Here is a 24,215-nt window from a genome sequence, read left to right on the forward strand (position 1 = left end):
CATATCTGACCACTATATCTGTGAGACGTCACAATATCAAGAAATGTCTGCTGACTTGTAAGATTTTACTTCTAATTAGGTATGTCTAGAAATATCTAGACATTTAGTCTGTGATAGTCTGCAGCCCAGAAGACATGTTTTGGAGTGGTAGTATATATTTCTGATAAATCTCAAAGATGTTTGTTGCGAATGCTCAGTATCCAGTTTGTAGCAAACTGGGATTTTGTTTGTTTCCAATCAGATTTTTTTCAGGCACAATTAAGACTGAGATGACCCCAGTGGCATCACGAGGACACAAAACATAAATGTGATAGTAAGAGAGCTCTTTTACAAGTAAACTGATCTTCCTGTGAAAAATGATCGCACTTCACCTTTGTTCCTTGAAAGTTTTACTGAGGTCTTTTCTTTTTTTTAAATTTAGCCACAACCTATTTAGAGTAAACAAAGCTGTGGTGATATTCAGGTTATCACTTGGTGGGTTTTGTTTTTGGAGCATTATTCGAATGACGAATTTAACCCCCCCAGCCTGAAGGGCCAGGTTAGTTGCTCTTTCTTATCGCAGCACTGGTTGGGGAACTGGTGGAGCAGGAACTTGCATGACCTTTATCTCATGCAGTGATACCTCTACTTCTGCTGATGTGTCAAGATCTGAACAACCAGAAATGAGTGGTTTGGAACAGGCTGGGCTTTCTGGCTCACTTTCATGATTTTGCAGTTTTGGTTCTCACAAGATATTCTTTCAGCAAACAATGCACCTGTTTTTATTTCTTTATTTTATTATTCCTTCATATAAAGTGAATGCTGAATATCCAGTGTCACATGAGAGCATCACAAGTGTTTTCTCTTCAACAGAAAATCCTCCTGCTTTGTTGTGGTGTTGACCTTTGCACGCCCAGCTGATGATAACTCATTGTAGTTTCATTGTAATTGTAATACAAAAGAAGTATGAACTCATATTGACAATCCCTTGCAGCCTCAGTTGCCGCAAGTTAATCTCTTTTTTTTTTGTCATTCACATAAATAAAATCACTCTAAACAGAGCATGCAGCTGTGAATGCTTTTCTGTATCTCTCTGTGTGTAATGCAGACCTCAACCACCATCTACGTTCGCATTGTGGATGAAAACGATAACGCCCCGGAGTTCCCCGAGGAGGAGTACGTCACCGTGCTGAGCGAGGGACCAGAGACAGTGGGTGCCACCATCGCTACGGTAACAGCCATTGACCCAGATGAGGGTTTGAACGGCACCTTGCGATATGCCATCGCTTCAGGCAACCTGATCCAGACTTTTAACATCAACAGCATCACGGTGAGACATAAAAGCAGTTATGCTGAAGCGTTACAAGCAGCAGCAGAAAAACGTTAACCTTCTGGTAATGTTGTGTTTATTTAGGGGAGAATTACCGCTGTGAAGGAGCTGGACTTTGAGATCAGCAACGGACATTATGCGCTGGTGGTCACAGCTACGGACCAGTGTCCAAAACCTGCTCTTCGCCTGACATCTAGCACAACAGTGATGACGAACACTCATATTTATATTTACAGAATAACGCACATAGAAATCCTCCCACATGCATTCTGCATTTTATCGAGGATCGCCTTCGTCTGTGTACCAGCTCTCATTTGACTCTCCCCTCCTGTCCCCTCTTTAGGTGTTGGTGAACGTCCTGGATATAAATGACGTGACACCCACTTTTCCCAGAGCCTACGAGGGACCTTTTGAAGTTACTGAAGGTCAGCCAGGGCCTCGGGTGTGGACACTCCGAGCCAGGGATGAAGACTCCGGGCTCAATGGCAAAGTGGAGTACAGCATCACCGGTGGAGATTTCCAAAGTTCGTATCAGACTGATTTGCTGTGGTGACGGTAAACTGTTATGAAATCCTTTATTACCACCTCAAAACGTCTCTGAACATCCTGAGAACATTACAGTTATTGTGAAGAGCACCGTCTCGTAACACTTCCTGGAAACGTGTCCAAAATTTCCTTGCAACATTGTACCCTGAGTATTAAGTAACCAAAGTTTAAAGTCGTATAAAAGGGACGTGCAGCATTTTCACAACCGAGGCAGGGCGTTTCAGGGACATCCCCAGCGTCCTGTAAAGGTCTGGGACATTTTTCACCTTTAGTGAAGTAGAGAACCTTTAGATAACGTCGCACAAGAAGCCTAGGAACACTCCCTTCTACACTGATATGCATCTCCACTCTCTTATATGTTTTTCTGTCAGACGAGTTCATGGTGTCCCCAGTGGAGGGTGAGCTTCGAGTGAGAAAGGATGTAGAGCTCGACAGAGAGACCACTGCTTTCTATAACATCACTGTCACAGCCCGAGATCTGGGAACCCCGTCTCGCAACAGCTCGGTGGGCCACGCTTTCACACATAAGCACCCACACACTCTGCCATGTCTGTTACTGTGTGTTAAATGTGGCTTAAGTTCTATTATTTGCTTACTATACACACTAACCACATGTAGAATACTATATATCACCTGAATGACTGCTGTAGTTTATTTAATCTCATTATGTCACATAATCCACAATATAAAAAATCATAATAAAGTCATGTTTTTATGGGTTTATTAATAGCTGTTTAACGAGCTTGAACTGAATGCCTTTAATTTTAAAGGTGGCTCTTATTTTTTTCAGGTGCTGGTGGGGGTTTATGTCCTTGATATCAATGATAACGACCCAGTCCTCCTTAACCTGCCTTACAACACAAGTGTAAGTGAAGGCGCGTCAGTACACACGTCTGTGGCCAGAGTCCGGGCGCAAGATGCAGACAGCGGACGCAACGCACTGCTCACTTATAACATCACTGCTGGCAACCAGGATGGAGCCTTCTACATCAATGACACAGTGAGAGAACTGGATGGTGGGGTTTAGGCTGAAAAAGGTGGCGCAGGTGGTGGAAGTTAAAGAAGCATCCAAGTGCTTCTAGATTTAGTCCCAGATCAGTTTATCAGTTTAGTTTAACCTATGAAAGTGTTCAGGCTCCCTTTAATCTGCAGTCCAGCTATATACATTAGCTGTGTACAGACTATAAATAAAAAGCTTATGTGACAGGATATGAATTTGTCTTTCTTTTAGATAAGGGTGACATATGCGATCTCTTGTTTGTATCACAGACTGGTGTCGTCCAGGTCAACAGACCACTAGACAGAGAGCGAGTAGCGGAATACACACTCACCATCACCGTCAAAGACAACCCAGAGAATCCCCGCATCGCTCGTAGGGTAAGTTCACTCTCCTGTGTGCATTTGTTGCAAGTGTTCGCATGCTACCACCATGATAGTTTCACAGAGAGACCAATGAACCCATCTGCCTGCAAATAAAATAGTGTGTCTTTGCAGCTTATCTCAGGAATTTAACTGCAAGCGTGGTTTTTAGGTTATGCACAAATAGTTGTTTCACAAAAGCACTTGCCATAATGTAAATGAAATGTAAATGAGCCCTTCAAACTGTGGCTGATTTCTTTAGATTGAATGATGAACAAGGCACAAATGGGTAATATAGCCCTAAATCACAACAACAGTGACCTCAAGTTGATTTATAGTGTACAATAACAGATGCCCTCCATAACAGAGAGAAACCCCTACGAGCAAGCATTTGATGACAGTGGAAAGGAGAAACTCTTTTAACAGGAAAACTGCAACAGAACCAGGCTCAGGGAGGGGCGGTCAGTTTCTGCGATGTGTTGGTGGTGAGTTCTGACTCACATGGACAAGCCAAATGCCTTCTGGAGAATAGATTTTATGGCCAGACGAGACATTTGGCCGCAATGCCAAATTCACCAGCTTGATGATTGAAACTTGACACAGCTGGGTGCTCCAACAGGAAAATGATCCAAACACACATCAAAACTGGGTTTGCAGTGGATATAGAAGTAAACGTTAAGCTTTTTGATTGGTGTTCCTAAAGCCCCAACCTCAACCCTATGCTTAAAACTAGCATGTGCCAGGAAACCAACTAATGTATATGAATTCTACCAAATCTACCAAGGAGAATGGTCAAATATCCAGCCTAAATTATGCAAAAGCTTGTTGATGTCTACCAAAAGCATGTATGCATGCTGTACTGGAAAAAGAAAAGTTTTAAAAGTTTAAAAGCCGATGTTTGTCACAAGGCAGCCCGGAGGCCAGCTTGAGGGAAAGGACCCAAAAGCAGACTGTTACTCAGTCAGTAACAGCGATGAATTTACACTTGATTTATTCAGTGGTATCAAAGCCATTTACGAACATCAAAACCCACAACAACCCCACAAGATATTAAACAACTATTTACATGAATATATAAAATATGGGGAAGATGTGCGGAGCGTCAGTGAGGTGGAGGGGGAGACTTCTTAGGGAAACACAGGAACGGAAGACGGGCACAGATGACTGGTTTAACCAGAGCAGGAGTACAGTCTCCTCTAGGGCACAGGGAGAACAGAGATAAACACCTGCCACTCAGTTGAATCGTGACAAATTTACCATGATATTCATGCCCATGATGACTGTATACAAACCTTTGATCACAACTGTAAAAGTTACATAATGTAAAAAGTGCAAAGTGCAAACGGTGGATTCATGTAAGAAAAATAACAAAACTTTCAATCTAAAGTTTTTCTATGCCCATTTTGCTCTACTAGGTACAGTGATACGTGATTTCAAATGAAGTTCATCTTTGAAAGTTATATAATTTTGATACTTTAAGAGTTATAAGACACTTCTGTTTACACCTATGTCCCACCTGTTTGGTATTTTTGATACTTTACTTCCTGCATCCTGTTCATATGTGGTCTTTTTAAAGTGAGAGTAACAGAGTTCATCAAACTGCAGTTGTGAGGTTTTCTTTAAACGTACCATGCATCTGTGGGAAAAGGTGTGAAACTGTTCTTCTTGGCTGCAGAGACGCGAACCGCTAAGAGTCTATTAGTGCATGCAACAAAGTAGTGCAAAATCTGTCTGATCTGACTTCTGATATCTCTATATTAGTTTGCAGGTTGACTGACCTATATTTGTCTCTTGCTTGCTGTGTCACACAGTCTTCCAAGCATTTTCTTTCCATGAATCTTTTGTCCCACACATGCAGGATTCAGACTTCTTGGTTATCACCATTTTGGATGAGAATGACAATAGGCCTGTGTTTACCAGGACCAGCTACAGGGCTGAAATCACAGAAAACTCTGCTGCAGGTAGCATCCGTGTGTGTGTGTGTGTGTGTGTGTGTGTGTGCGTGTGTGTCTACCTTTGCAACCTATAACTGCATGGCAGAGCAACATGGTCTGTAGCACTGTCTAACCCACTTCCTGAATCTGTTTGCACACAGTTCGTGTTCAGCGAAGGCTTTTTTTTCTTCACTTTGTCGAGTGATTTTTGAGATAAGGGGTTACAAATAGTCTTGTATTATAAATACACTTCAGAGCTATACAAAATACATTTGTTCAAAACACAAATAAAAAACACATGACCCGGGGACTCAGTACAGAAGACTTCTTCCAAAAGTCCTTTACCTTGTAAGGACTGATGATCAATGTTATTTTTGAAATCTTATGAGACTAAAGTCAGCAGAAGTTTCAAGCCTAATGCTATCCCCAAATAATGACTACTTTTTAAAGAAGAAAAGCAAAGAATTTTCTGTGAATAATTTTCGGTGTGTAATAATTAAGATGACTTTTCTTTTGACCACAGATTGATTTAAATTAGGAGGACAGCTTGTTCCTCATTCCTGACATCTTTGTCTGTCTTGTAGGAACCACTGTAACAGTTTTAAATGGACCAGTTCTAGCTGAGGATAAAGACATTGGACATAATGCTGTGGTGAAGTACCGCCTGCTGGGACCAAGGGTGGACCTCTTTACCGTAGATGCTGATACCGGTAACATTGTGACTCTCCAGTAACAAGAAAGAAGAATGTCTTCTTTTTTTTAAAAAAATAAAAAAGGTGTGATGGTAAAGTCTGTATCTCCCTCCAGGTGTGATACTTGTGCGCCGGGGAGCAAAGTTGGACCGAGAGGCATTTCAGGAGCCTCGTGTAGAGCTGTTTCTGGTTGCGGAGGACATAGGAGGTTTAAACAACAGCGTACCTCTCACAGTTACCATCCTGGATCAAAATGACAACCCTCCTGTCTTTAGCCCGTCCAGTTTCAGCGTTCGACTTCCTGAAAACAGCCCCACTGGTGTGTGCTTTGCTTTGTTTCCAAGATCTGGGTCAGTGAGTGGGATGGGAGGAGGGGCGTTGAAACAAAAGTATTACCCCTCCACTGTATGAGGTTTAGGGGCTTTTTGTCTTCGGGGTAGCAATACCTGATCACAATGTGTGTGTGTGGGTATACGCCAGTGTGTTTGCTCTCCAGTCATTACTTTGTCTCTTCCAGGTGTTGTGGTGACTCAGCTGTCTGCCACCGATGCTGACTCTGGCTCTAACGGATGGCTGACGTACCGGTTGGAAAGTGGCGCCGAGGACCGTTTTGTGGTCGAAGCACTGTCTGGCGCTGTCTTAGTGGGCAACACCACGCTTGACAGAGAGGAGCGCGGATCCTACCGTCTTGTCATCATAGCAACTGACCGTGGCACACCCCCTTTGTCTGGCACGGCCACCCTGACTGTTATCCTGGATGATGTCAACGACTCACGGCCACGTTTTATACAGCCTGTAACCATGATAAACGTCAATGAGTCCACTCCACGCGGTGTGGTGGTAGCCACGCTGACCGCCGAGGACCCTGATCTGCATCCGCGGCTGGAGTATTACATTATTTCCGTGGAGGCAAAGGATGATGGGAACAACCCAGTGGATGGGCTCCAGGAGTCCTTTGGGATTGATCTACACACAGGTGAGACATATATTTCTACCGCGATGTATGTTTAGATCTAAAAAGCTTTACTTTGAGTAATGATGATGGATACTGGCTATATCAGGTCTTTTGTGTCTTTATATGGACTTTCAGGTGCGGTATTTGTACGCAACCCTCTCAACAGAGAGCTGGTAGCTACATTTGAGATCATTGTGTCTGTACATGACAATGCCAGCGATGTTATTGACAGGTCAGGCAGTGTTCCCAATGGTAAGTGACTCTTTAACCTTCAGTTTATTATAAGTGATTTCCACTTATCCAGTTTCCACTTATCTCTCATATCATGATCTCCTCTACAGCAAGATTAACCATCAACGTGTTGGATGTAAATGACAATGCTCCTCGTTTCCGGCCTTTTGGAGTGACTAACTTCACAGAGAAGATTTTAGAAGGAGCTCAGCCAGGCACAACGCTGTTGTCAGTGTCAGCTGTAGATCCAGACAAGGGCCCCAATGGCCAGATCATCTACCAACTGCTTCACTTGCCTCGAGGGGGATACGTTAGACTAGAGGACCCTTCAGTTGGTGGGCTGTCGTTGGCTGCATGCTGTCAACAAATGCAGCATGCACCAGTTTTAGATTTGCTTTCATTTAAGATGCTGTGTGCTGTTACTTGGAACATCAAATAAAACAGAATGCAATGATTTGCTAATCTTATTTTATTCACAGTATACAACAAAAACACATGTTTGAACTGAAATATTTTTTATATTTAATGAAAAATATTAGCTCATTTTGAATTTGACATGTCTCAAAAAACTTGGGATGGTGCCACATTTTGAAACATTTTGCAACTAATGAAGTAAACTGAGAGTAAGCTCAGGAGTAAAGAGGGCAGAGGCAAAAAAAAAAAACTGCATCTGTAAAAGGATTTCAGAATAATATAATAATGTAAAATTGCAAACACTTTCAATGTCTCATAATCTACAGAACAAAATAAGAAAATATTTCTCTTAAACTGGTACATTTTCTCAGTTTAAATAAGTTTTCTATGTTCTATACTGTGAAAATATGGGTTTATGAGATTTACAAGCGACTATTTACTAGATTTATTTTTTTATTTGACTTATTTTTATTGTAATTGTGTTTCTATTATACTTTTCCATACTTGTTGTCATGCAAGTTTAAAATATAAACACAGGCTATAGTATATGAATGTTGACTGTGACTATCATTGTGATACCATTTTTTTCTAGGTAAGATCGTAGCCAACCAGACGGTGGATTTTGAGCAGGTCCAATGGCTGAATTTTACAATTCGTGCTCAGGACCATGGCACTCCTCCCAGGATTGCTGAGCTGCCAGTTTATCTGCGTATTGTAGATGTCAACGACAACAACCCTGTCTTTGTACAACCGTCATATCAGGTATTAAAGAGGATGTTAAGAAACACGAACACAACTGAAGCAAATTTGTGTAGGACTGTTGCTTAAAATGTTTCTATATTCTCTGTGATCACTGCTTAAACTTGATATTTGTGGAAATTTTAAGAGCCTACAGCAGGAGAAGTACAAGCCTCAGGATGCCAGTGTTATTAGTGTCATTAGTTACATCTATGTCTAAATTAAATAAAGTACCAGCACACGTGAGCCCGAAAAGGACAAAACACAGCAAACCGAGAAATGACAAAGTCATTAAATTATGAATCAGAGCACACAAAATCCATGAAATTAATTCACCACCGTAAACTGCCACCAGTGTATTAACTGTAAAAATGAGCTTGCTTTGCAATGTCATCAAGCATTGTACTGCAAGAGTGTTTTTGTTGTTCTTTTTTTCTTGTTTGTAGGAGCCTGTGTTTGAGAATGTAGACTTAGGCACCACCATAGTTCGCGTCCGTGCTACAGATGCTGATTCTGGCCTCTTTGCAGTGATTGAGTACAGCCTGGTAGATGGAGAGGGCAAGTTTGGAATCAGACCATCTACTGTAAGTGAACTCATACGCCAGCAAAATCTGATCTAGTGTAAATAAAATTGCTTTATTTTTGTTTCTGTAATTAGAGTTTTGTTTTAGCATTTCCTAGAGAATCCAAAATGACAAAGCTTTGCTTAAAGTGTAACAAAAACATCTCAGAGTAGTTACAGTAAAAGTAACATTCCACTGTGTGAGATATTAGTGGAAAGGTTAAAGCGAAGCAATCCATAACCTTTGAACAGCAGGTTCCACTGAAAATGTGGAATTTCTGTCCTCTGGGGAAAAAAATAGACATTTATTGAGTAGTGAGGAGTGTTTTACTGTGTTATCTCTCCTGGCAGGACTGAGGAGCATACTACCAGGAAACACAAGTTTATGCAAAAGGATTTTAATGACCTAAAAATATCTACAGTACATATTTGACCGTATTTGACTTCTGTTCTGTCATAAACACAGAGTCAACTAAATGTTCTCCCAGTCAACACTTTTACTTCTTCCCCTCATCATTCTTTCTCTTCTGCGTTAGGGAGAGATCTACATCCTGTCCCCTCTAGACAGAGAGACAAAGGATCACTACACTTTAACAGCTGTCGCCCGAGACAATCCCGGCGGCAGTCCAAACAACAGACGAGAGAACTCTGTCCAGGTAGAAATCGTAGTTCGTGATGGCAAAAATCTTTGGTTTACACATAAATAATATTGTAAATATGTCTTTAGTATTTGGGTGATTCATTGAACCCTTGTGGAAATGAGAAATAGGCCAATTTTACAAGTTGTGTTGTCAAAGTCAAAAAATAGCAAATCATGCAAACACTTAATCAAATACTTAATAAGGGTGTCGACCAGGGGAATCTATGAATTTGAAGCCAATGCTTATCTGATAATATATATATAATTTTTATAATTTGAACTATTATTTTAACTGTGTGCTGAGCTAAACTCTGCAGATCTTAAAGCCCAAGCTAATACTATCCCTAATATCCTTTTGCATTATAATGTGTTAAATTAGGTCCTGGTGACTGTTCTCGATATCAACGATTATCGGCCGCGCTTCTCAGAGCGAGTGTACAACACCAGTGTGTTTGAGAATGAGCCCAGTGGTACTTCTGTGATAACAATAAAGGCTACTGACCTGGATGAAGGCGAGAATGGCGCAGTACTCTACAACATGTTGGGACCCCATTCAGGTATGAAGACGCAAGATGCAATAAAATCCTCAATAGGGTCACATGACTAAATCTTTTCAATGAACTATGCTTTGAATTAAAAGTTACTACCTTAGGTACAGCTTGAATTCTTCCAATAAATATCCACACTTTACTTTTTAATCACTTATATAATTGGTGGAAAGAGAATAGAATTACAACTTTGTCTTCTCTTGCGCTTTTTTAGATGCATTCTCCCTGGATCCAAACACAGGACTGGTGCGATCTCGACGTCTACTTCAGTCGTCGGAACGTTTCAACCTGACTGTGGTGGCTACAGACCAGGGGCGTCCCCCCCTATGGGGCACAGCGGACCTGATTATCACAGTCATAGACGTCAATGACAACAGACCTGTGTTTGTTAGGCCAGCCAATGGAACCATCATCCATATCTTAGAGGTACTATCTGCATTCACAGCCTTGTTTAATTCATTGTTGTCAGCATGTGCTTTTGTCAAGGATATATATGTCCTGATTTCTTTACTCTAGTGCTACTATGATGCTCAAAAGAAATGAGTCAGTGGTTTTACTGTGAAGAGTTGAACTTATACTTTTACTTCCTTTTTAATACACTGCTAATAAAATGTATTTCATGTGGATTAGTCATATTTGTCTGACACTCCATCAGTATCATAAGTGGCTCTAATAAAGAACCCTTATTGTGGTTTGGTTGTGGTCTTTCAAGAGTTGTTTATCTTCCAACTGAGAGACATCATACCATATCACAATATAGAAACCTCTCATAAACCACAGATTTCTTGCATTTGAGTAATATAGATAGGTTATTTAGTTCACGTCACACAAACACTGCCCTTCTTTGCTCTGTACAGGAACAACGTCCAGAACTGGTGGTGTATGAAGTGCATGCTACAGATGCTGATGAGGGGCTCAATGGAGAAGTGCGCTATGCCTTCCTGCAGACGGGAGCCGGTAACAGAGACTGGGAAAACTTTCACATTGATGCCGTGACTGGAGTCATTACTACTACTGCAAAGCTTGACCGAGAGAAGCAGGCCTTGCTTAGCGTGAGTCACCAGAGTTTGTTTGTGTTTTCAGTTGGTGTAATTGTAGGTATGTGACGTTAACCCTGTGCAAACTGTTCTCTCAGCTTATTATTGTGGCCCGTGACATGGGCCAGCCAGTGCCTTATGAGACCACACAGCCTCTGCAGGTGGCGCTGTCGGACATCGACGACAATGAGCCTGTCTTCCTCAAACCGCCTGTGAGCGCACAGATCTAGGAATACATCATAAATGTGGTCATCTGTACATAAGAGATCGTGTTCATGTGTTTTTATGTAATATTTTCCCATGGTCTGTGTGTGTGTGCACTTCCCAGCGTGGTGGCTTGCCTTACCAGAAGCTGACAGTGCCTGAGCACTCCCCTCCAGGAACCATTGTGGGCAACATAACCAGAGCTGTGGACGCCGATGAGGGCTCCAATGCAATCGTCTACTACTTTATTGCAGGTCACTCGGTGCTCTACACACAGTAGCATGTTTTTGCTGTTAACTGTGATTTTTTTTCTCAGTCAGTTCAATAACTGATTTAGCCAAAGTCTTGAATTTAGGAAGATTATAAAACAAGTTTTTCCTAACTTATTGTATCTCTATTGTGTGGCCATATGAAAGTCCTTGTACTTCAAAAGCTTGAGAATAATGAAGACATTTGTATGGATCTAGCTGTCGTTGTTCACTCTTTGAAGCTTCAGTGTTTAATGTGGCCAAATGCGTCTCTTCCTGAAGGAGGAAACAGCGATGGAAACTTTGGCTTGAGTCTAGATGGAGAGTTAAAAGTGCTCAAAGATCTGGACCGAGAGGAGATCCCAGTCTACTCCATCATAATCAAGGCTTCCAGCAACAAAAGCTGGACTCCCCCCAGGGGTCAGAGGTCATTACGGGCTAAAGCTCTGGATCCGGCTCAAGACCCCAGTCTGCTGGAAGTCCGGATTGAACTGGAAGACATCAATGACCAGACACCACGCTTCATAAAGACAGAGTACACTGCAGGTAACCTGCTTTCCTGCATAAATCTGTATGATGGACTATGTGATGCCGACATTTACTTTATACATTTCTTTCTTGTTTTAGGAGTTGCAGCAAATGCCAAAGTGGGCTCAGAGCTTATCAAGTTGGTGGCTATAGATAATGATATAGGCAACAACAGCGTGGTCCAGTACCACATTGTTACGATCCGCTACTTCCACTCACAGAACAACGGCAGTGAGGATGTTGGAAATATGTTCATCATCGGTGCGTTTCTATAATGCATTGCTGTAATGCAAATCCTCTGAAGGGGGAACCGAAATGCATTGTATTTTAATCTTGGGTACATTTTGACCTGTGAGAAAAAAGAAATTTAAGAAACTTGCACAACAAGTATTTGGGAATTCTACAGGGCAAAAACACTGTGTAGCAATGGCTAGAGATTTAAAGACAATGCAGATGTCAAACATCTCATAATAAAAACTTGATGAAAAACTGTTCATATATTGTTTTAAAAGATAAGGCGGACTCTGTCACAAATGAGTAAGTTCAGACTTTGAACTCGTTTGCAAACAAATCATAGGAATTGATATGGCTTTATTAAAACCGAGTTAACGAATAGTAACAGTGTCCTCACACATGAACATTTTGCTTCCCATAACCATTTTCCCACGCAGAGAAAGTTACTTAAACCACCGCCTATTTTCAGATCTTTTCTGCATGGTTTCAGTTGTACTGGTGTACATACAGTGACAAAAGTCTTATTTGCTCCTGAGTGAAGCAAATTTCTTACACAGAAACAATGCTGTCCCTTGATTTCCACAGGTTTGACAGATGGCATCATCCGCACTTACGATCTCTTCACAGCCTTTAATCCCGGCTACTTTCAGCTTGAGATTTTGGCGTGTGATTTCGCTGGACACAGCACAACAACTAATGTGAATATCTATATTCTCCGGGACGACCAGAGGGTCAAGATAGTCTTCAATGAGATTCCCGATTTTGTTCGTGCAAACCAGGAAGATTTCATCAACCTGCTCTCCAACATCACCGGTGCTATTGTCAATTTAGACGACATACAGGTTAGGCTTTCTTGAGAAATGCTTTGATTTGTTTGCAGTGTGTAGATATCTGACATCTTTGACCCTTTTTTTCAGTTTCATGTGGACAAGAAGGGCAGAGTGAGCTATGTTCAGACTGATATGCTCATCCACGTTGTCAACAATCAGACCAACACCATCCTAGACGTTGAAAGGTCGTGTATGCACTAGCGCTCCAAAGCAGCGTGGTTGCACTTTGATTCACTAGGCATAATAAGGCCAATGCAGTAAGGCCTCTTTTATATAAGGACTACACATTCTGAACCGATTTCCTGTTTTTAATACTTTGCAGGGTTATTCAGATGATCGATGAAAACAAAGAGCAGCTGAGAAACCTGTTCAGAAAATACAATGTTGTGGACGTTCAGCCAGCTGTTGGGGACAAACTGCCAGACGACATCTCTACTCTGCAGGTGTGCAAAGCTGCCAACTCTGGAAGTCTCCAACCTGCTGCAGATGTTATTTGGTTTTAGTGCTTTTAAGGTGTCTTTCTTTTTCTCTTTCACAGCTGGTCATCATTATCTTGGCTGTGCTGCTGTGCTTTGCGGGGATTTTGTTTGTCACAATGAATTGGCATTATCGCAGAGTGTAAGAATTTTGTATTAAGGCACATTTGTTTACATTGTTTGAAACTCGCTCAGTCACGCTACCAGTCTGAGCAGCTGATCAACATGTTTATGATCTCATAATGTGTCTTTTTGTTTGATGCAGACATGAGAGGAAGTTGAAAGCAATTGTCGCAGGATCAACAGGTGAGAAGCAGCTTGACTGATGGGACGGTCCCTTTATCTGTTGATCAGGAAATGACTTTGCTATCTGCTGATGTACAGTACAAAATATCAGTTGCTGTTTTTCCATTATATCGAACTTTCCTCTACCTCACAGGAAACCAGGGTCTAATGGATATCCTGGACATGCCCAACACTAACAAGTACTCCTTTGAGGGGTAAGATAATAGCTTTATTTTTAACACTTTATTGGCTAACATTATTTACAAGAAGTTCTCACTTACAACCAAGTTCTCACTTGAGTTTTGTTGTTTGACAAGTTCTGTTTTTTCAGGCATGCCTCTCCTTGACTTAGAAAACAATAAACAAATAAATGTTTAATAAGTATATTTATTAATTATATAACAGAGGAGGTTAACAGACACTGCAGCAAAGGACAGAAGAAGAGCAGGGCACAGGATGGAGACAAGACACTTGACAATAATGAAAGACAGTGATACAGGAGGGGAAGTAAAACTAAACACTAGTCACCACTAGATTTTATCAAAATAAAACAGGAAGTAAGCTGAATGAAATGCTCCAAAATGCTCAAGAAAATATAAAGACCAGTCTACAAAACTAGTGAACAACCTAAAAAGTTGAAAGTTAAAAATCATCGTCCTGCAACCCCAAGAAATATTATCAGAATTTAATTCCTCACAAAACCGTAAAGTGTTGTTTTAACATGTGACAGCAAGACTAACATGTTAATTAGTAAGTGTTAAAGGTTATCTCTGCATAGCTCCGGGCTAGCTTTTTCCAGTGTCATTATATCAAACTAAGCTAACTGCGCATTAGCTTTATAATTAGCTTACAGACAAAAGAGTTGTAAAAATCATAGTTAACTGCATTGAGATGACTATTTGAGCTGTTTTCACCATAATTAGGTGTCTTCAGCGTGTCTATAGCACAACAAATTATGAGAAAAGAAACACATAATCCAATCATTTCTTTCCTTTCTCCATAGATAAGGAAGTTCATTTGAATTAACCATTTTCTTGAAGCTTATTTTGATGCTTTCAAAGGCAAGGTCCTTTGTGTAACCTCTCACTGATGGATTTAATGCTTCTGCAGGGCCAATCCAGTGTGGCTGGACCCATTCTGTCGCAACCTGGAGCTGGCTGCTCAGGCTGACCATGAGGATGACCTGCCTGAGAACCTGAGTGAGATAACTGACCTGTGGAACAGCCCTGCACGCACTCACGTCAGTACCAACATCCATTTGTATTTCTCAACAACACCCCAAGTATATTAATAGATACAATTTTGCTATGTGTTTTAATACTCAGAGATGTTGAGTATGGGAGTTTGTATCGTTTACCATGAAATACTCTACCATAACGTTTTCACCATTTGTTCTCACAGGGCACATTTGGTCGAGAGCCTCAAGCGAAACCTGAGGATGATCGTTACTTGAGGGCAGCAATTCAGGAGTACGACAACATTGCTAAACTGGGCCATATCATGAGGGAGGGCCCTATCAAGGTGAGACCAGGAGTAATGCACTCACACATGCTTTCTTTTTTATTTTTGCTCCATCCATCTCATAATTGTCGGGACAGCTTCTTGTCCCAGAACTCAAGCCTTCCCCTATTTTTAAGAAGTGGAGGAGGTCCTGAGTATAAAATATAGAGGCAGACCCTGAGGACTCTATTATAGGCTTTTAACATGCCTTCCGGGATAGGCCTTCCTGCTCTGGATTCTTACTTATCTGTCCTGTGACAGCGCGGGTGTGCAAAGGTGGATGGTGTTACATACTATGTTTGATCATGACTGCCATCCTGTCAGGGTTCCCTGCTCAAGGTGGTCCTGGACGACTACCTGAGACTGAAAAAGCTCTTTGCAGCACGGCTTGTCACAGCATCCACAACCGAAGGAGACATCTCATCTGTCACTGAGGTGGGCTACAAAAAACGGATGATCTATCTGCACCTGCTGAAGGTGTTCCTGTCTGCTGGAGAATGATCTTCTATTTCTCTCAGTTCCCTTTCTGACATCTTGTCTGCGTACTCTGACGTGATTCCTTCTTGCTGGTTCTCCTTTCTCGTGTACTGTGAACCAGACTTCAGGTCAAACCGAGTTTAAGCTTAAAATTTGCTGATTATTTGTTTCAAGTGTTTTTCTTCCAGTGACCTACTAATTTCACTTCTGTTTCATTCCACTGATTTACTCCTTTCCAGCACCTTGTCAAAGCTATTTCTTTATCAACCTAATGCATTTTAATCCCAGCATTAATAGCTAGCAGCTTCATTCACTCTCCCTCTCCTCTCCTGTCCTCCTTTAACAGCTGATCCAGAGCGATTTGGATGACGAGGACGATGAGCATCTGGGTATGGGTGGAGGTCGGGGCACTCTCCGTTTCAAGCACAAGCTTCCTGTGGAGTTGAAAGGGTCTGAGGGTGTGCACGTGGTCCACGGCAGCACAGGCACGCTCCTCACGTCTGACCTCAACAGCCTCCCTGAGGACGACCAGCGGGCCCTGGCACGTTCTCTGGAGGCACTCAATTCTGATGGGGTGCTGTACTCTGAGCGCAACGCCCGTACAGAGTCTGCAAAGTCCACCCCGATGCACCGCCACAAGGATGGGGACACCCTGTCCGAGAGTCCGCTGGAGATCACAGAGTTATGACTAGCCGAGGCCTCGCTGGTCTGAGAGCAAACCACGACTCGTGTGTGTGTGTGTCCTTGTGCCTCCACACCGCCACCCTGATAAGTTTGGGAAGGACTGGAGGAGGAGTGTGTGTAGTCTAGGGAACATCATCGAACGTCAGTGCATCATTGAGACATCCTGATAAAGGACGAACGCAGCACTGGGTTAGCGTCGGTGGATCTTACATTGGAAACGGTCCCATGTTGGATTTTGTCAAGAGATGGTTTATTTAAAAAGAAAACATATTAATAAAGAAAAGTGACAAGCTCGACATTTTCCTTCAGTGAGACAGAAAAAAAAACTGGTTTCATCAGCTTTTGTTTGAAGAGCTGAGTGGAAAAGAGAGACTAAGCCTCCCTGTGGGAGAAGCTTGTTGAACCACGACCTTAAAATCGTCAGAAGGTGCCTCATTTTCACTAAACTTTTTGAAGTCACGCCTGGACTGCAGACACTCACACAAATGCACACACACACTCAAAATAAATAAACAGAATAAAAATGATGCTACACACACTCAGACCAGCGGATGGCCGTCAATGGGAGACTGAGAAAATAACAATTCCTTATCACGCTGATATTTTTCCTTATTGAAAGATGCCTATGTCTGTGTTGAATGAGATATTAGATGTTGTTGTTGGGACTTTATTGATGAACACTTTATGGATACAGGGGAACTGCTGTATTTTCCCAGTGATGCTCACGGAGTGGCGTTTTCGCCTCACACAAAGGGATGAGGAGGCCTGAGCTCTTTTTGATCGTCACAAAAAGGTCTGAAGAGCAGCAGACAACATTCAGACTCTAGTCCAGCTCACTTTTTAGAGCATAACTGTGTCTGTGTTAAAGCAAGAATCTGCATAAGAAGAGGAAGACTTCTCAAATGATGAACATGGTGGACGAAGGATGACTGTTATCTGGTACTGGGGTTACAGGGAGAAAATAAATCTTTGATATTAAGGGCAGTTAGAGAAAGCCTTGATAAAGACTTATAGATGGGGAAACTATGAATTATCCCATTTTATAGACATAATGAAGGCATTGTGCCCACTGAGACTTTACACTGCCACCTGAGGGAGTAAAAGTCATGCTCCAATGAGCAATGTTTGCTTTATTTTTTTATTTTCTAGAATATGTGATGGAATTAAAAGATATTTTTGAAGAAAAAAAAATATGCTGGCTTACCAAAATCGGTAGGGAACAACTTTGGATGTTTGGAGTATGTGTATTTTGTGCTATGGTGACATGTCGTTCTGTTTTCCTTTGCAGGACAACTAATGCTGTTTCTGATGAGTGGTGTGTTTTAAAAAAAATAATGATTTTTTTATATTCCCATTTTGTAAGTTTTTATTTCTTTGTCATTTTTGTCACCAGCCCTGAGATCTGTGTTGGGAAATGTTGTGGGATGGTCTGTGGTAATAAAAAGACTTATGCAATGGCCTCTGACCTCAGTAGATGTTGCCATAAGTCTGGTGTCTGATGCAGCAGAACGAGCTCGGGCAGGAACAAAAGCCTGGGAATCTGAAAATAAACATTAATAAGCCTAAATATTAGTCCCCCAGTTACCTCACAGTTGACGTCTGTTCTACCCGCAAACAAAAGCTTAAGTGGGAACATAATACTAATAATATTGAATTCTGGAAGGTCTTTGAACTACAAAAAAAGACTTAGCAACTGTGGTGAGGTGGTAAATACTGCCTCCTAGTGGAACACACTGGTATTAGGGAGCAAAAACATACAAGTAATTAGTTTGCACTCCATCCTTTTATTGTTATTAGATTACATAGAAAATTTTTCATTAATAATAGCTGTCAAAAAACTGGAAGGAGGCATTAGAAGACTTGATGTGATGTCTTGTCTCATCGGCTAGTAGCGGTTCCTGATGTCACAGTGGTAGCAGTGGTTGACATCTTCTTCAGAGTCCTGTTCAACTGTAGGGACACAAGAAGTGACCATTAGTCCTGTATTCAAAATCTTTTCAGTGCGGAGCAAACCAAAGGAGCAGGTAATGTTTTTAATTTTAATATTAGAAACAACTGTTCAATTTCCAAACTTTTAATATTCAAATTAGATTGTTAAACCTTGTAATAGTGAGCACCTGAAACATATTAAATATTTTCCCATTCAGAGGTATTATGGATGATTGCTTACCTCCTCAAACTTGTGGATCTGTCTGATGAAAAAGTCTCCATACCGACGAGCGACTTTGGTGTCGGCAATGTGGATCATGTCCTGTGGGGAAAGACACCATCAAATATAAAGTACAACAAGCCACATCCACATATCTAACCTCTGTAAAACTTAATTTAAATCTTATGCTTAATTTTACCCAAACTAAACACCAGAGGCATTCCTCAGAGCCATCCAGCCCTGTGACATGCTATTTAAACGGCAGCACAGAAACATCAAAAGGAGCACTTTCATTTAAAAGATGTTCACCTTGTCAATGTAAAAGTCGACCTCGGACGCAGACTGGAACTCTCCGTCCAGCGCTGAGATGCCGCTGGTCCACACCAGATTCTTCATCTTGTGTTTGAAGACGAGCAGCTGAATGCGGAACTCCTGCTCTGTCATGTCCAGAAATCCGGCCAGCTTGGCTACTGGCATGGTGGTGTACAGCTTCAAGAAGCTACAATGACATATTGTGACTTAGATGACATGTATAAGCACTCAGACGCAATCTAATAGTTCACGTAAAGGATTTAAATATGTAAAGTGTGGCAAAACGTTTGGAGGAGATTCAGGATATTTTTGTACATTACTCCAGCTTTTACAGGTAAAACTACAACCTCCACATACTCACAAGTTGGTGGACTCACCTTCGAATGGTAGAGAGCTGGGCCTGCTGCTGCACCTCCTCAGCAAAGACCTTCAACTGCTGTTGAAAAGGTTCTTTGTGGTAGTTTGGGTGGACGTTGTCGTAGTTTGGCACTACAGGTGACAAGAACTTGGGACAGGCAAAGCTGAACAGCTCCTCAAACACCTGCAGATCTCTGAGATGGTAAAAGTAACATTTGCGTCAAAAGAAATGTTTGAGGCTACGAGCACAAATGCTGATGATATCATAAATTACTGATTCCATATCCCATAAGCAAAGCTCCACACTTTATAAAACATTCTACATAATACAAAATCATAACAGTAAAACAGAAAAGGACTGACGCACAACTTAAACAAATATGTTGTAAAGCAAGGCAGTGACTGTAGGTCTTACCCCTTTTGCATACGGAGCATCTTATCTCCGTACTTCTCCCTCAGCTGGGTGTGGATGCTCTCGTCGATGCGCATCGGGTACATGGTCAGAGCGATAGCCAGCAGGCCGTGCATCTGCTCATTTTGTTTGTTAATCTGAAGAAAACATACAGGTATTATGACACCTGTTCCAAACATAATACTGTTTGATCATCCAACACAATGAGAGTGCCTGATTATTATTCATGTGTCAAAGCATTTTAAAGCAAATCAGCGCGTCCCAAATGCTGTGGATCTCAAGTTCTCTCACCACGTTCTGTACAGGTATAAGTAAAAGAACCTACAGCTAAAGATAAGACAATGTCTAAAAACCACTGCTGTCACTGACCATCTCATATTTATACGTTGACCTCTGGAACATGTTTCTTGTTCTCTGGATATAGAGCAGGATGTTAGCAAAGACTCGAATGGCATCCTGGTAGCGCCTCATCATAAGGTAGGCAAAACCCACATAGTAATATGTGGTGATTTGGCACTCTGGAACACGTGAGTACATACTCTGAAAGACAGGGAGAAATTTTTTTTTGCAGAAATATGAATTACAGAGCAAACGAGCAGTTTCTTTTTTTAATGTTTAATTTCAACAGATCAACCAAACTTTATTTGTTGCTACAAAGGTTGATTTAATAGAAACTTTAAACTTTGAGATGAAATGAACTATATGACTCCGTGCTACTGAAGAACTGAGAACTTTGAATTATGTATTTACTTTATAATGTTAGTATTATAATAGTTATTCATTGTTAATGTGTCAGGTAAATTAATGAGTTCCTTCTTTTTTACTGCAACTTCACTTTGCCCACATTTAATTTCATGAGCATAAAGACTAATAAAGCAGAAACTGTGCCGAGTCAAATTATCACAAGAATCCTCGGAGAATATCGTTTGGTTGTTTTAAATTAAAAACATCAGTATCTGTCAGCATTGTATCACTCCTTCTAGGACAAGAGGAAACAACACCAACAACATATTTCCATATTGACACTCAATCCCAGCGCTCAACATCACCAGTGGGGCAGACCAGACCTCTCTCTACATGAGGTCTTAAATAAGGTCGTACCTTCTTATTGAGCTCAATGTTCTCCAGGACTTTGATGGCCTGGTAATAGTCACCAAGCAGAGAATGAAGCCTCAAAAGCCCGACCAAGCTGAAGTAACCCAACATCTTGTACAGGGAGTGACGTCCATATTCTCCAGCCACGCTTTCTGGGTCTCCTGCATTACACATAACATGTTCACGACCTATACACTCCTGGACTTTAAAGCCTTAAATTGACATAATTCAAGAATGTAAAATAATTAGGTTTCTATGAATACTCCATCGTTTCTATAAATATCATAAAAAACACTCTTCTTTACCTCCACTTGTGTAGACCTCAAGCTGACGGTTGATGTTGCTCTTGTCCACCAGGGAGTGGAGAACATTGAGGACACTGTGGACGTTCCAGATCTTCGGGTTGCTCCTCAGGAACTCAATTTCCTCCTCAGACTTTTTGGCTGTCTTACAGCGGTACTGACTGAATGACTGAAACTGAAGGTGGAAGAGATGTCTGTTAGTGGATTTTAAATATGCTTTCTAGCCACGTGGACTAGTGATCATTAAAGACCATGAATATCTTTATTAATATGTCACCTATTTGGTGCTTAAAGCAATGATAACATTAACAACAACAGCTATCAGCCCTTTTCTTTATTTTGATCTTATTGATTGTTGAGCATGCACTCTAAAAACACTGTAATGTACCTGGTAGATAAACTCATCAATGATGTCCCAGAGCCACTGGTTTGGCAGCTCCAAGGGGGCCGGCCCATCAGCATCTGTTTAGAGTCAACAATGATCTCATATAGCTGCTGTTCTTGCACTAACGGATAAGAGAAAATGTATGGACAATTTGTGCTACTTACTGAGAATGTAGTTGAAGAGGTTGCAGTAATTGTAGTAGGACTCAAATCTCTGGTCCAAAGTTGGTCCACCCTGATTATACAGAAAATATTTTTTTCAGCCAAATTCTATAAAAGGTTTTGCACAGTGATAAAAAAAAAAGACCCAAACAACTGTTCATATTTAGCAGCTACTCACGCTGACTTTAGCGTAGATGTGTCTGTAATAGAGTTCTTTGTAGAGAATGAGAAACACGGCATCTGCAAAACACAAGAGACAAAAACAACATGAAACATCTCCACTGAACGAGACAAAAGAGGGCTAAAACTTCTTTAAAATCTTAAATATATAAAATAAATAATAATCTTAAGCAGTGCAGGTTTATCTTTTTTTTTTAAATATAATCACACTCAAACATTAAAGAATAAAAATGATACTATGGATACTACAATGATCCATACAAAATCAAAAGTAGAACAAGTAATGGATAACGCTCTGACCATTGCCAACAAGTGATGCGATGGCCTCAGCCTCTGGCCAGGGAGAGGTCTTGAAGAAACGGTCAGTCAACTTGTTCCAGCTGAATGGGCAAGAGCATGAAAAGGTCAGCTTATTAAACACACACGGTGTGAGAGTTATGTGCACAGAGTTAAGTTTACCTGTTTTCATAGACGTCCTGGATCTCATAGATCTTCTGCTCAATGCTCTCACTAGACACCCGGTTGGACTGCAGCTCATAAACCTTCTGGTCAATCAAGTCAGAAATGGTTTTGTGGAAATACTGCAGAAAGTTCTTGATCACCTCTGGGATGACATGGTAGGTCTGCTGCTCATACTGCCTCTCGTAGGCAAGGTCTGCTTTAGGGTCACCTGCAAGGAAAATTAAAAGAATATCCTTTAAGCTGCTCTAAAAGTTACTTATGTTGTGTATGTGTGTTATATACTGACTGACTAAACAAGAGGATTGTATCTGTAAAAAGAGATAGTATGAGTATAAAAGGGATCGTTATTTGTACACTTACCAGTGTGCAGATCGTAGTCGTTTGTGTAGGAGTAAGGATCGTACTGTAAGGAAACAAAGCAGTCAGGCATTTGTTACTGATACAGCTAAAGCATCTGAAATTGATCTGCCCAGCGACCAACTGATCGATTATATAGTGATATTTTACAATAATAAAAATGCACTAAAAAGAGTTACAGACAATTAGCTAGTTGTTCTGGTTGCATTGTCTTAAAGCAGGGTTTAAGAGTAAATTTATATGACACTAACTCATTGAAGCCACTGTTATACTATGCCGGTGGAGTCGAGCTAGCTACACAGCTACCTAGCTAACAGTGTGTGTTACCTAGCTAACAGTGTGTCATTGTTATTGCAGTCAAAACGTACAAATGTCTGAAGGAGTAAATGTGTACTTACATCCTCTTCGTCGTGGTATGACATTGTATTAGCTATTAGTCCAAACTCGTTTAGATGCTGGAGTGAAAAAGGAGAATGTGTGCTCAATTAGCTACCGCCGCTAAACCACGCAGCTGGCGGTGGAGAGACAAGAAGAAGCGGAAGGAAGTAGCTGTGACGTAGGAGTGACACGCGTTGTAATTGGAGCACTATGGGAAATTGAGTTTGTTGTTCACGAAAAGAAACACTCGATTCTCAAACTTTCGCATATCTCCTCTAAAAGCCATTTCAAACAAAAAAGATGTAGAGGGTGGTGAATTTAAAAAAGAATAACCATTTCTTTCCGCGTTTTTTTTCTTCTTAAGTTTCTCTTGGGGAATGAAACTTATGTAACTGAGAACAAGAGCAAGCTAGGGCTCTGATTAGGGTTTCATAAATGTATTTTATGAACTTCATTGTTTTGCTAGTGTCTGTTCGTGATACGGCATCTGTCCATTTGTTTACAGCTGTGCTTTTTACTCACCATAATGTATTGTAAAGATGACTGATGATACTAATTAGGCTACACCAGTTTTGACCAAACATATATTCGGGAAACAAACGGACTCTTGGCGAGAAATGCCTTTCTACTGAAGGGCTTCTTGTGCAGGTACTGAAAAACAAACCACCAAGAGGAACAGATATAATTTGATATAGGCCCTATGTTCTTATTTGTCACGTTTCTTTGATTCCTGCACAAAAAATGTATGTTGAAAACTCAGCCTAATTTTTCTCGTGGAGAATAAAATAAACTTGTGGAGAATACAGTACGCGGAGTTCTGGCAAACGCAAAAGTCAGAACTGATGTGTAGAATTTCGAAATCCCCGACAGCTATTTGACCATATGGAGTGTATTGAGCAGGCTGTGAAGACTATCATCTACCGTTAGGTGGCGTTATAGTCGTAATGGGACGCTCTGAAACGTTGCATTAGTGGCCGTGGACTCGGCGAATGGAGAGTTATTGGGAAGAAACTGCAAACTGATTCGTGCTCATACAGCATATAGTTACAAAACTGAGAATGGTTTAATACAATTTGGCCAATAAATATGCTATTGTGTGTTATATGTGTGATCAAAGGGACATACTGTTAGATTATTTTACTTTTGCCAAAATATTTACTATTCGAGTCGCCCCTTGTTTTTTCTAATCTGTATTGTGTGAAACTCAGGGGCTTGTCTAACTTTGTTTTGAGAA

General features: G+C 41.1%; 2 protein-coding genes across 3 annotated transcripts in view; one reads left to right on the forward strand and one right to left on the reverse strand.

Moving 5' to 3' along the window:
- cdh23 (cadherin-related 23) overlaps positions 1–18,085 on the forward strand; it is a 179,881-nt gene extending 161,796 nt beyond the window's left edge. Inside the window, exons 38-69 of one of the 2 annotated variants that reach the window (XM_063491091.1) lie at positions 1,088–1,309; positions 1,394–1,513; positions 1,653–1,833; positions 2,227–2,360; positions 2,646–2,855; positions 3,125–3,232; positions 5,073–5,175; positions 5,733–5,858; positions 5,956–6,159; positions 6,358–6,816; positions 6,931–7,047; positions 7,137–7,361; positions 8,033–8,202; positions 8,625–8,762; positions 9,277–9,396; positions 9,760–9,937; positions 10,143–10,354; positions 10,786–10,980; positions 11,064–11,177; positions 11,294–11,423; positions 11,700–11,963; positions 12,045–12,206; positions 12,765–13,021; positions 13,097–13,194; positions 13,332–13,452; positions 13,548–13,627; positions 13,751–13,791; positions 13,925–13,985; positions 14,881–15,010; positions 15,172–15,291; positions 15,595–15,705; positions 16,094–18,085. In XM_063491091.1, coding sequence (XP_063347161.1) covers positions 1,088–1,309; positions 1,394–1,513; positions 1,653–1,833; positions 2,227–2,360; positions 2,646–2,855; positions 3,125–3,232; positions 5,073–5,175; positions 5,733–5,858; positions 5,956–6,159; positions 6,358–6,816; positions 6,931–7,047; positions 7,137–7,361; positions 8,033–8,202; positions 8,625–8,762; positions 9,277–9,396; positions 9,760–9,937; positions 10,143–10,354; positions 10,786–10,980; positions 11,064–11,177; positions 11,294–11,423; positions 11,700–11,963; positions 12,045–12,206; positions 12,765–13,021; positions 13,097–13,194; positions 13,332–13,452; positions 13,548–13,627; positions 13,751–13,791; positions 13,925–13,985; positions 14,881–15,010; positions 15,172–15,291; positions 15,595–15,705; positions 16,094–16,435 — 5,253 coding nt within the window. In that variant the 3' untranslated portion in view covers positions 16,436–18,085. The remainder of the gene's footprint in view (positions 1–1,087; positions 1,310–1,393; positions 1,514–1,652; positions 1,834–2,226; positions 2,361–2,645; positions 2,856–3,124; positions 3,233–5,072; positions 5,176–5,732; positions 5,859–5,955; positions 6,160–6,357; positions 6,817–6,930; positions 7,048–7,136; positions 7,362–8,032; positions 8,203–8,624; positions 8,763–9,276; positions 9,397–9,759; positions 9,938–10,142; positions 10,355–10,785; positions 10,981–11,063; positions 11,178–11,293; positions 11,424–11,699; positions 11,964–12,044; positions 12,207–12,764; positions 13,022–13,096; positions 13,195–13,331; positions 13,453–13,547; positions 13,628–13,750; positions 13,792–13,924; positions 13,986–14,880; positions 15,011–15,171; positions 15,292–15,594; positions 15,706–16,093) is intronic. The other variant, XM_063491089.1, reaches the window with a different exon arrangement.
- Positions 18,086–18,195: 110 nt separating this feature from the next.
- Positions 18,196–23,153, reverse strand: eif3s6ip (eukaryotic translation initiation factor 3, subunit 6 interacting protein). Its single transcript, XM_063491092.1, has 15 exons — positions 23,002–23,153; positions 22,607–22,649; positions 22,244–22,454; positions 22,085–22,164; positions 21,783–21,844; positions 21,608–21,677; positions 21,447–21,520; positions 21,062–21,233; positions 20,763–20,917; positions 20,031–20,201; positions 19,665–19,798; positions 19,270–19,443; positions 18,890–19,079; positions 18,602–18,682; positions 18,196–18,381 (listed from the first exon to the last, which is right to left on the reverse strand). Exons 1-15 carry the CDS (start codon positions 23,023–23,025, stop codon positions 18,310–18,312), a joined length of 1,713 nt encoding a protein of 570 aa, XP_063347162.1. The 5' UTR covers positions 23,026–23,153; the 3' UTR covers positions 18,196–18,309.
- Between the last annotated feature and the right edge of the window lie 1,062 nt (positions 23,154–24,215).

The sequence above is a fragment of the Pelmatolapia mariae genome, linkage group LG13, assembly GCF_036321145.2.
Source record: "Pelmatolapia mariae isolate MD_Pm_ZW linkage group LG13, Pm_UMD_F_2, whole genome shotgun sequence".
NCBI classification, from domain to species: domain Eukaryota; kingdom Metazoa; phylum Chordata; class Actinopteri; order Cichliformes; family Cichlidae; genus Pelmatolapia; species Pelmatolapia mariae.

What these genes read in the sequence shown, in the direction of transcription:
- eif3s6ip (XM_063491092.1), bottom strand. Translation starts at nt 23,025, where the DNA reads ATGTCATACCACGACGAAGAGGAT. An exon ending in ATGCTCCGTATGCAAAAGGG is followed by an intron (nt 19,444 to 19,664) that starts GTAAGACCTACA and finishes TTACCATCTCAG; the next exon opens with AGATCTGCAGGTGTTTGAGG. An exon ending in CAGCTCTCTACCATTCGAAG is followed by an intron (nt 19,080 to 19,269) that starts GTGAGTCCACCA and finishes ATGTCATTGTAG; the next exon opens with CTTCTTGAAGCTGTACACCA.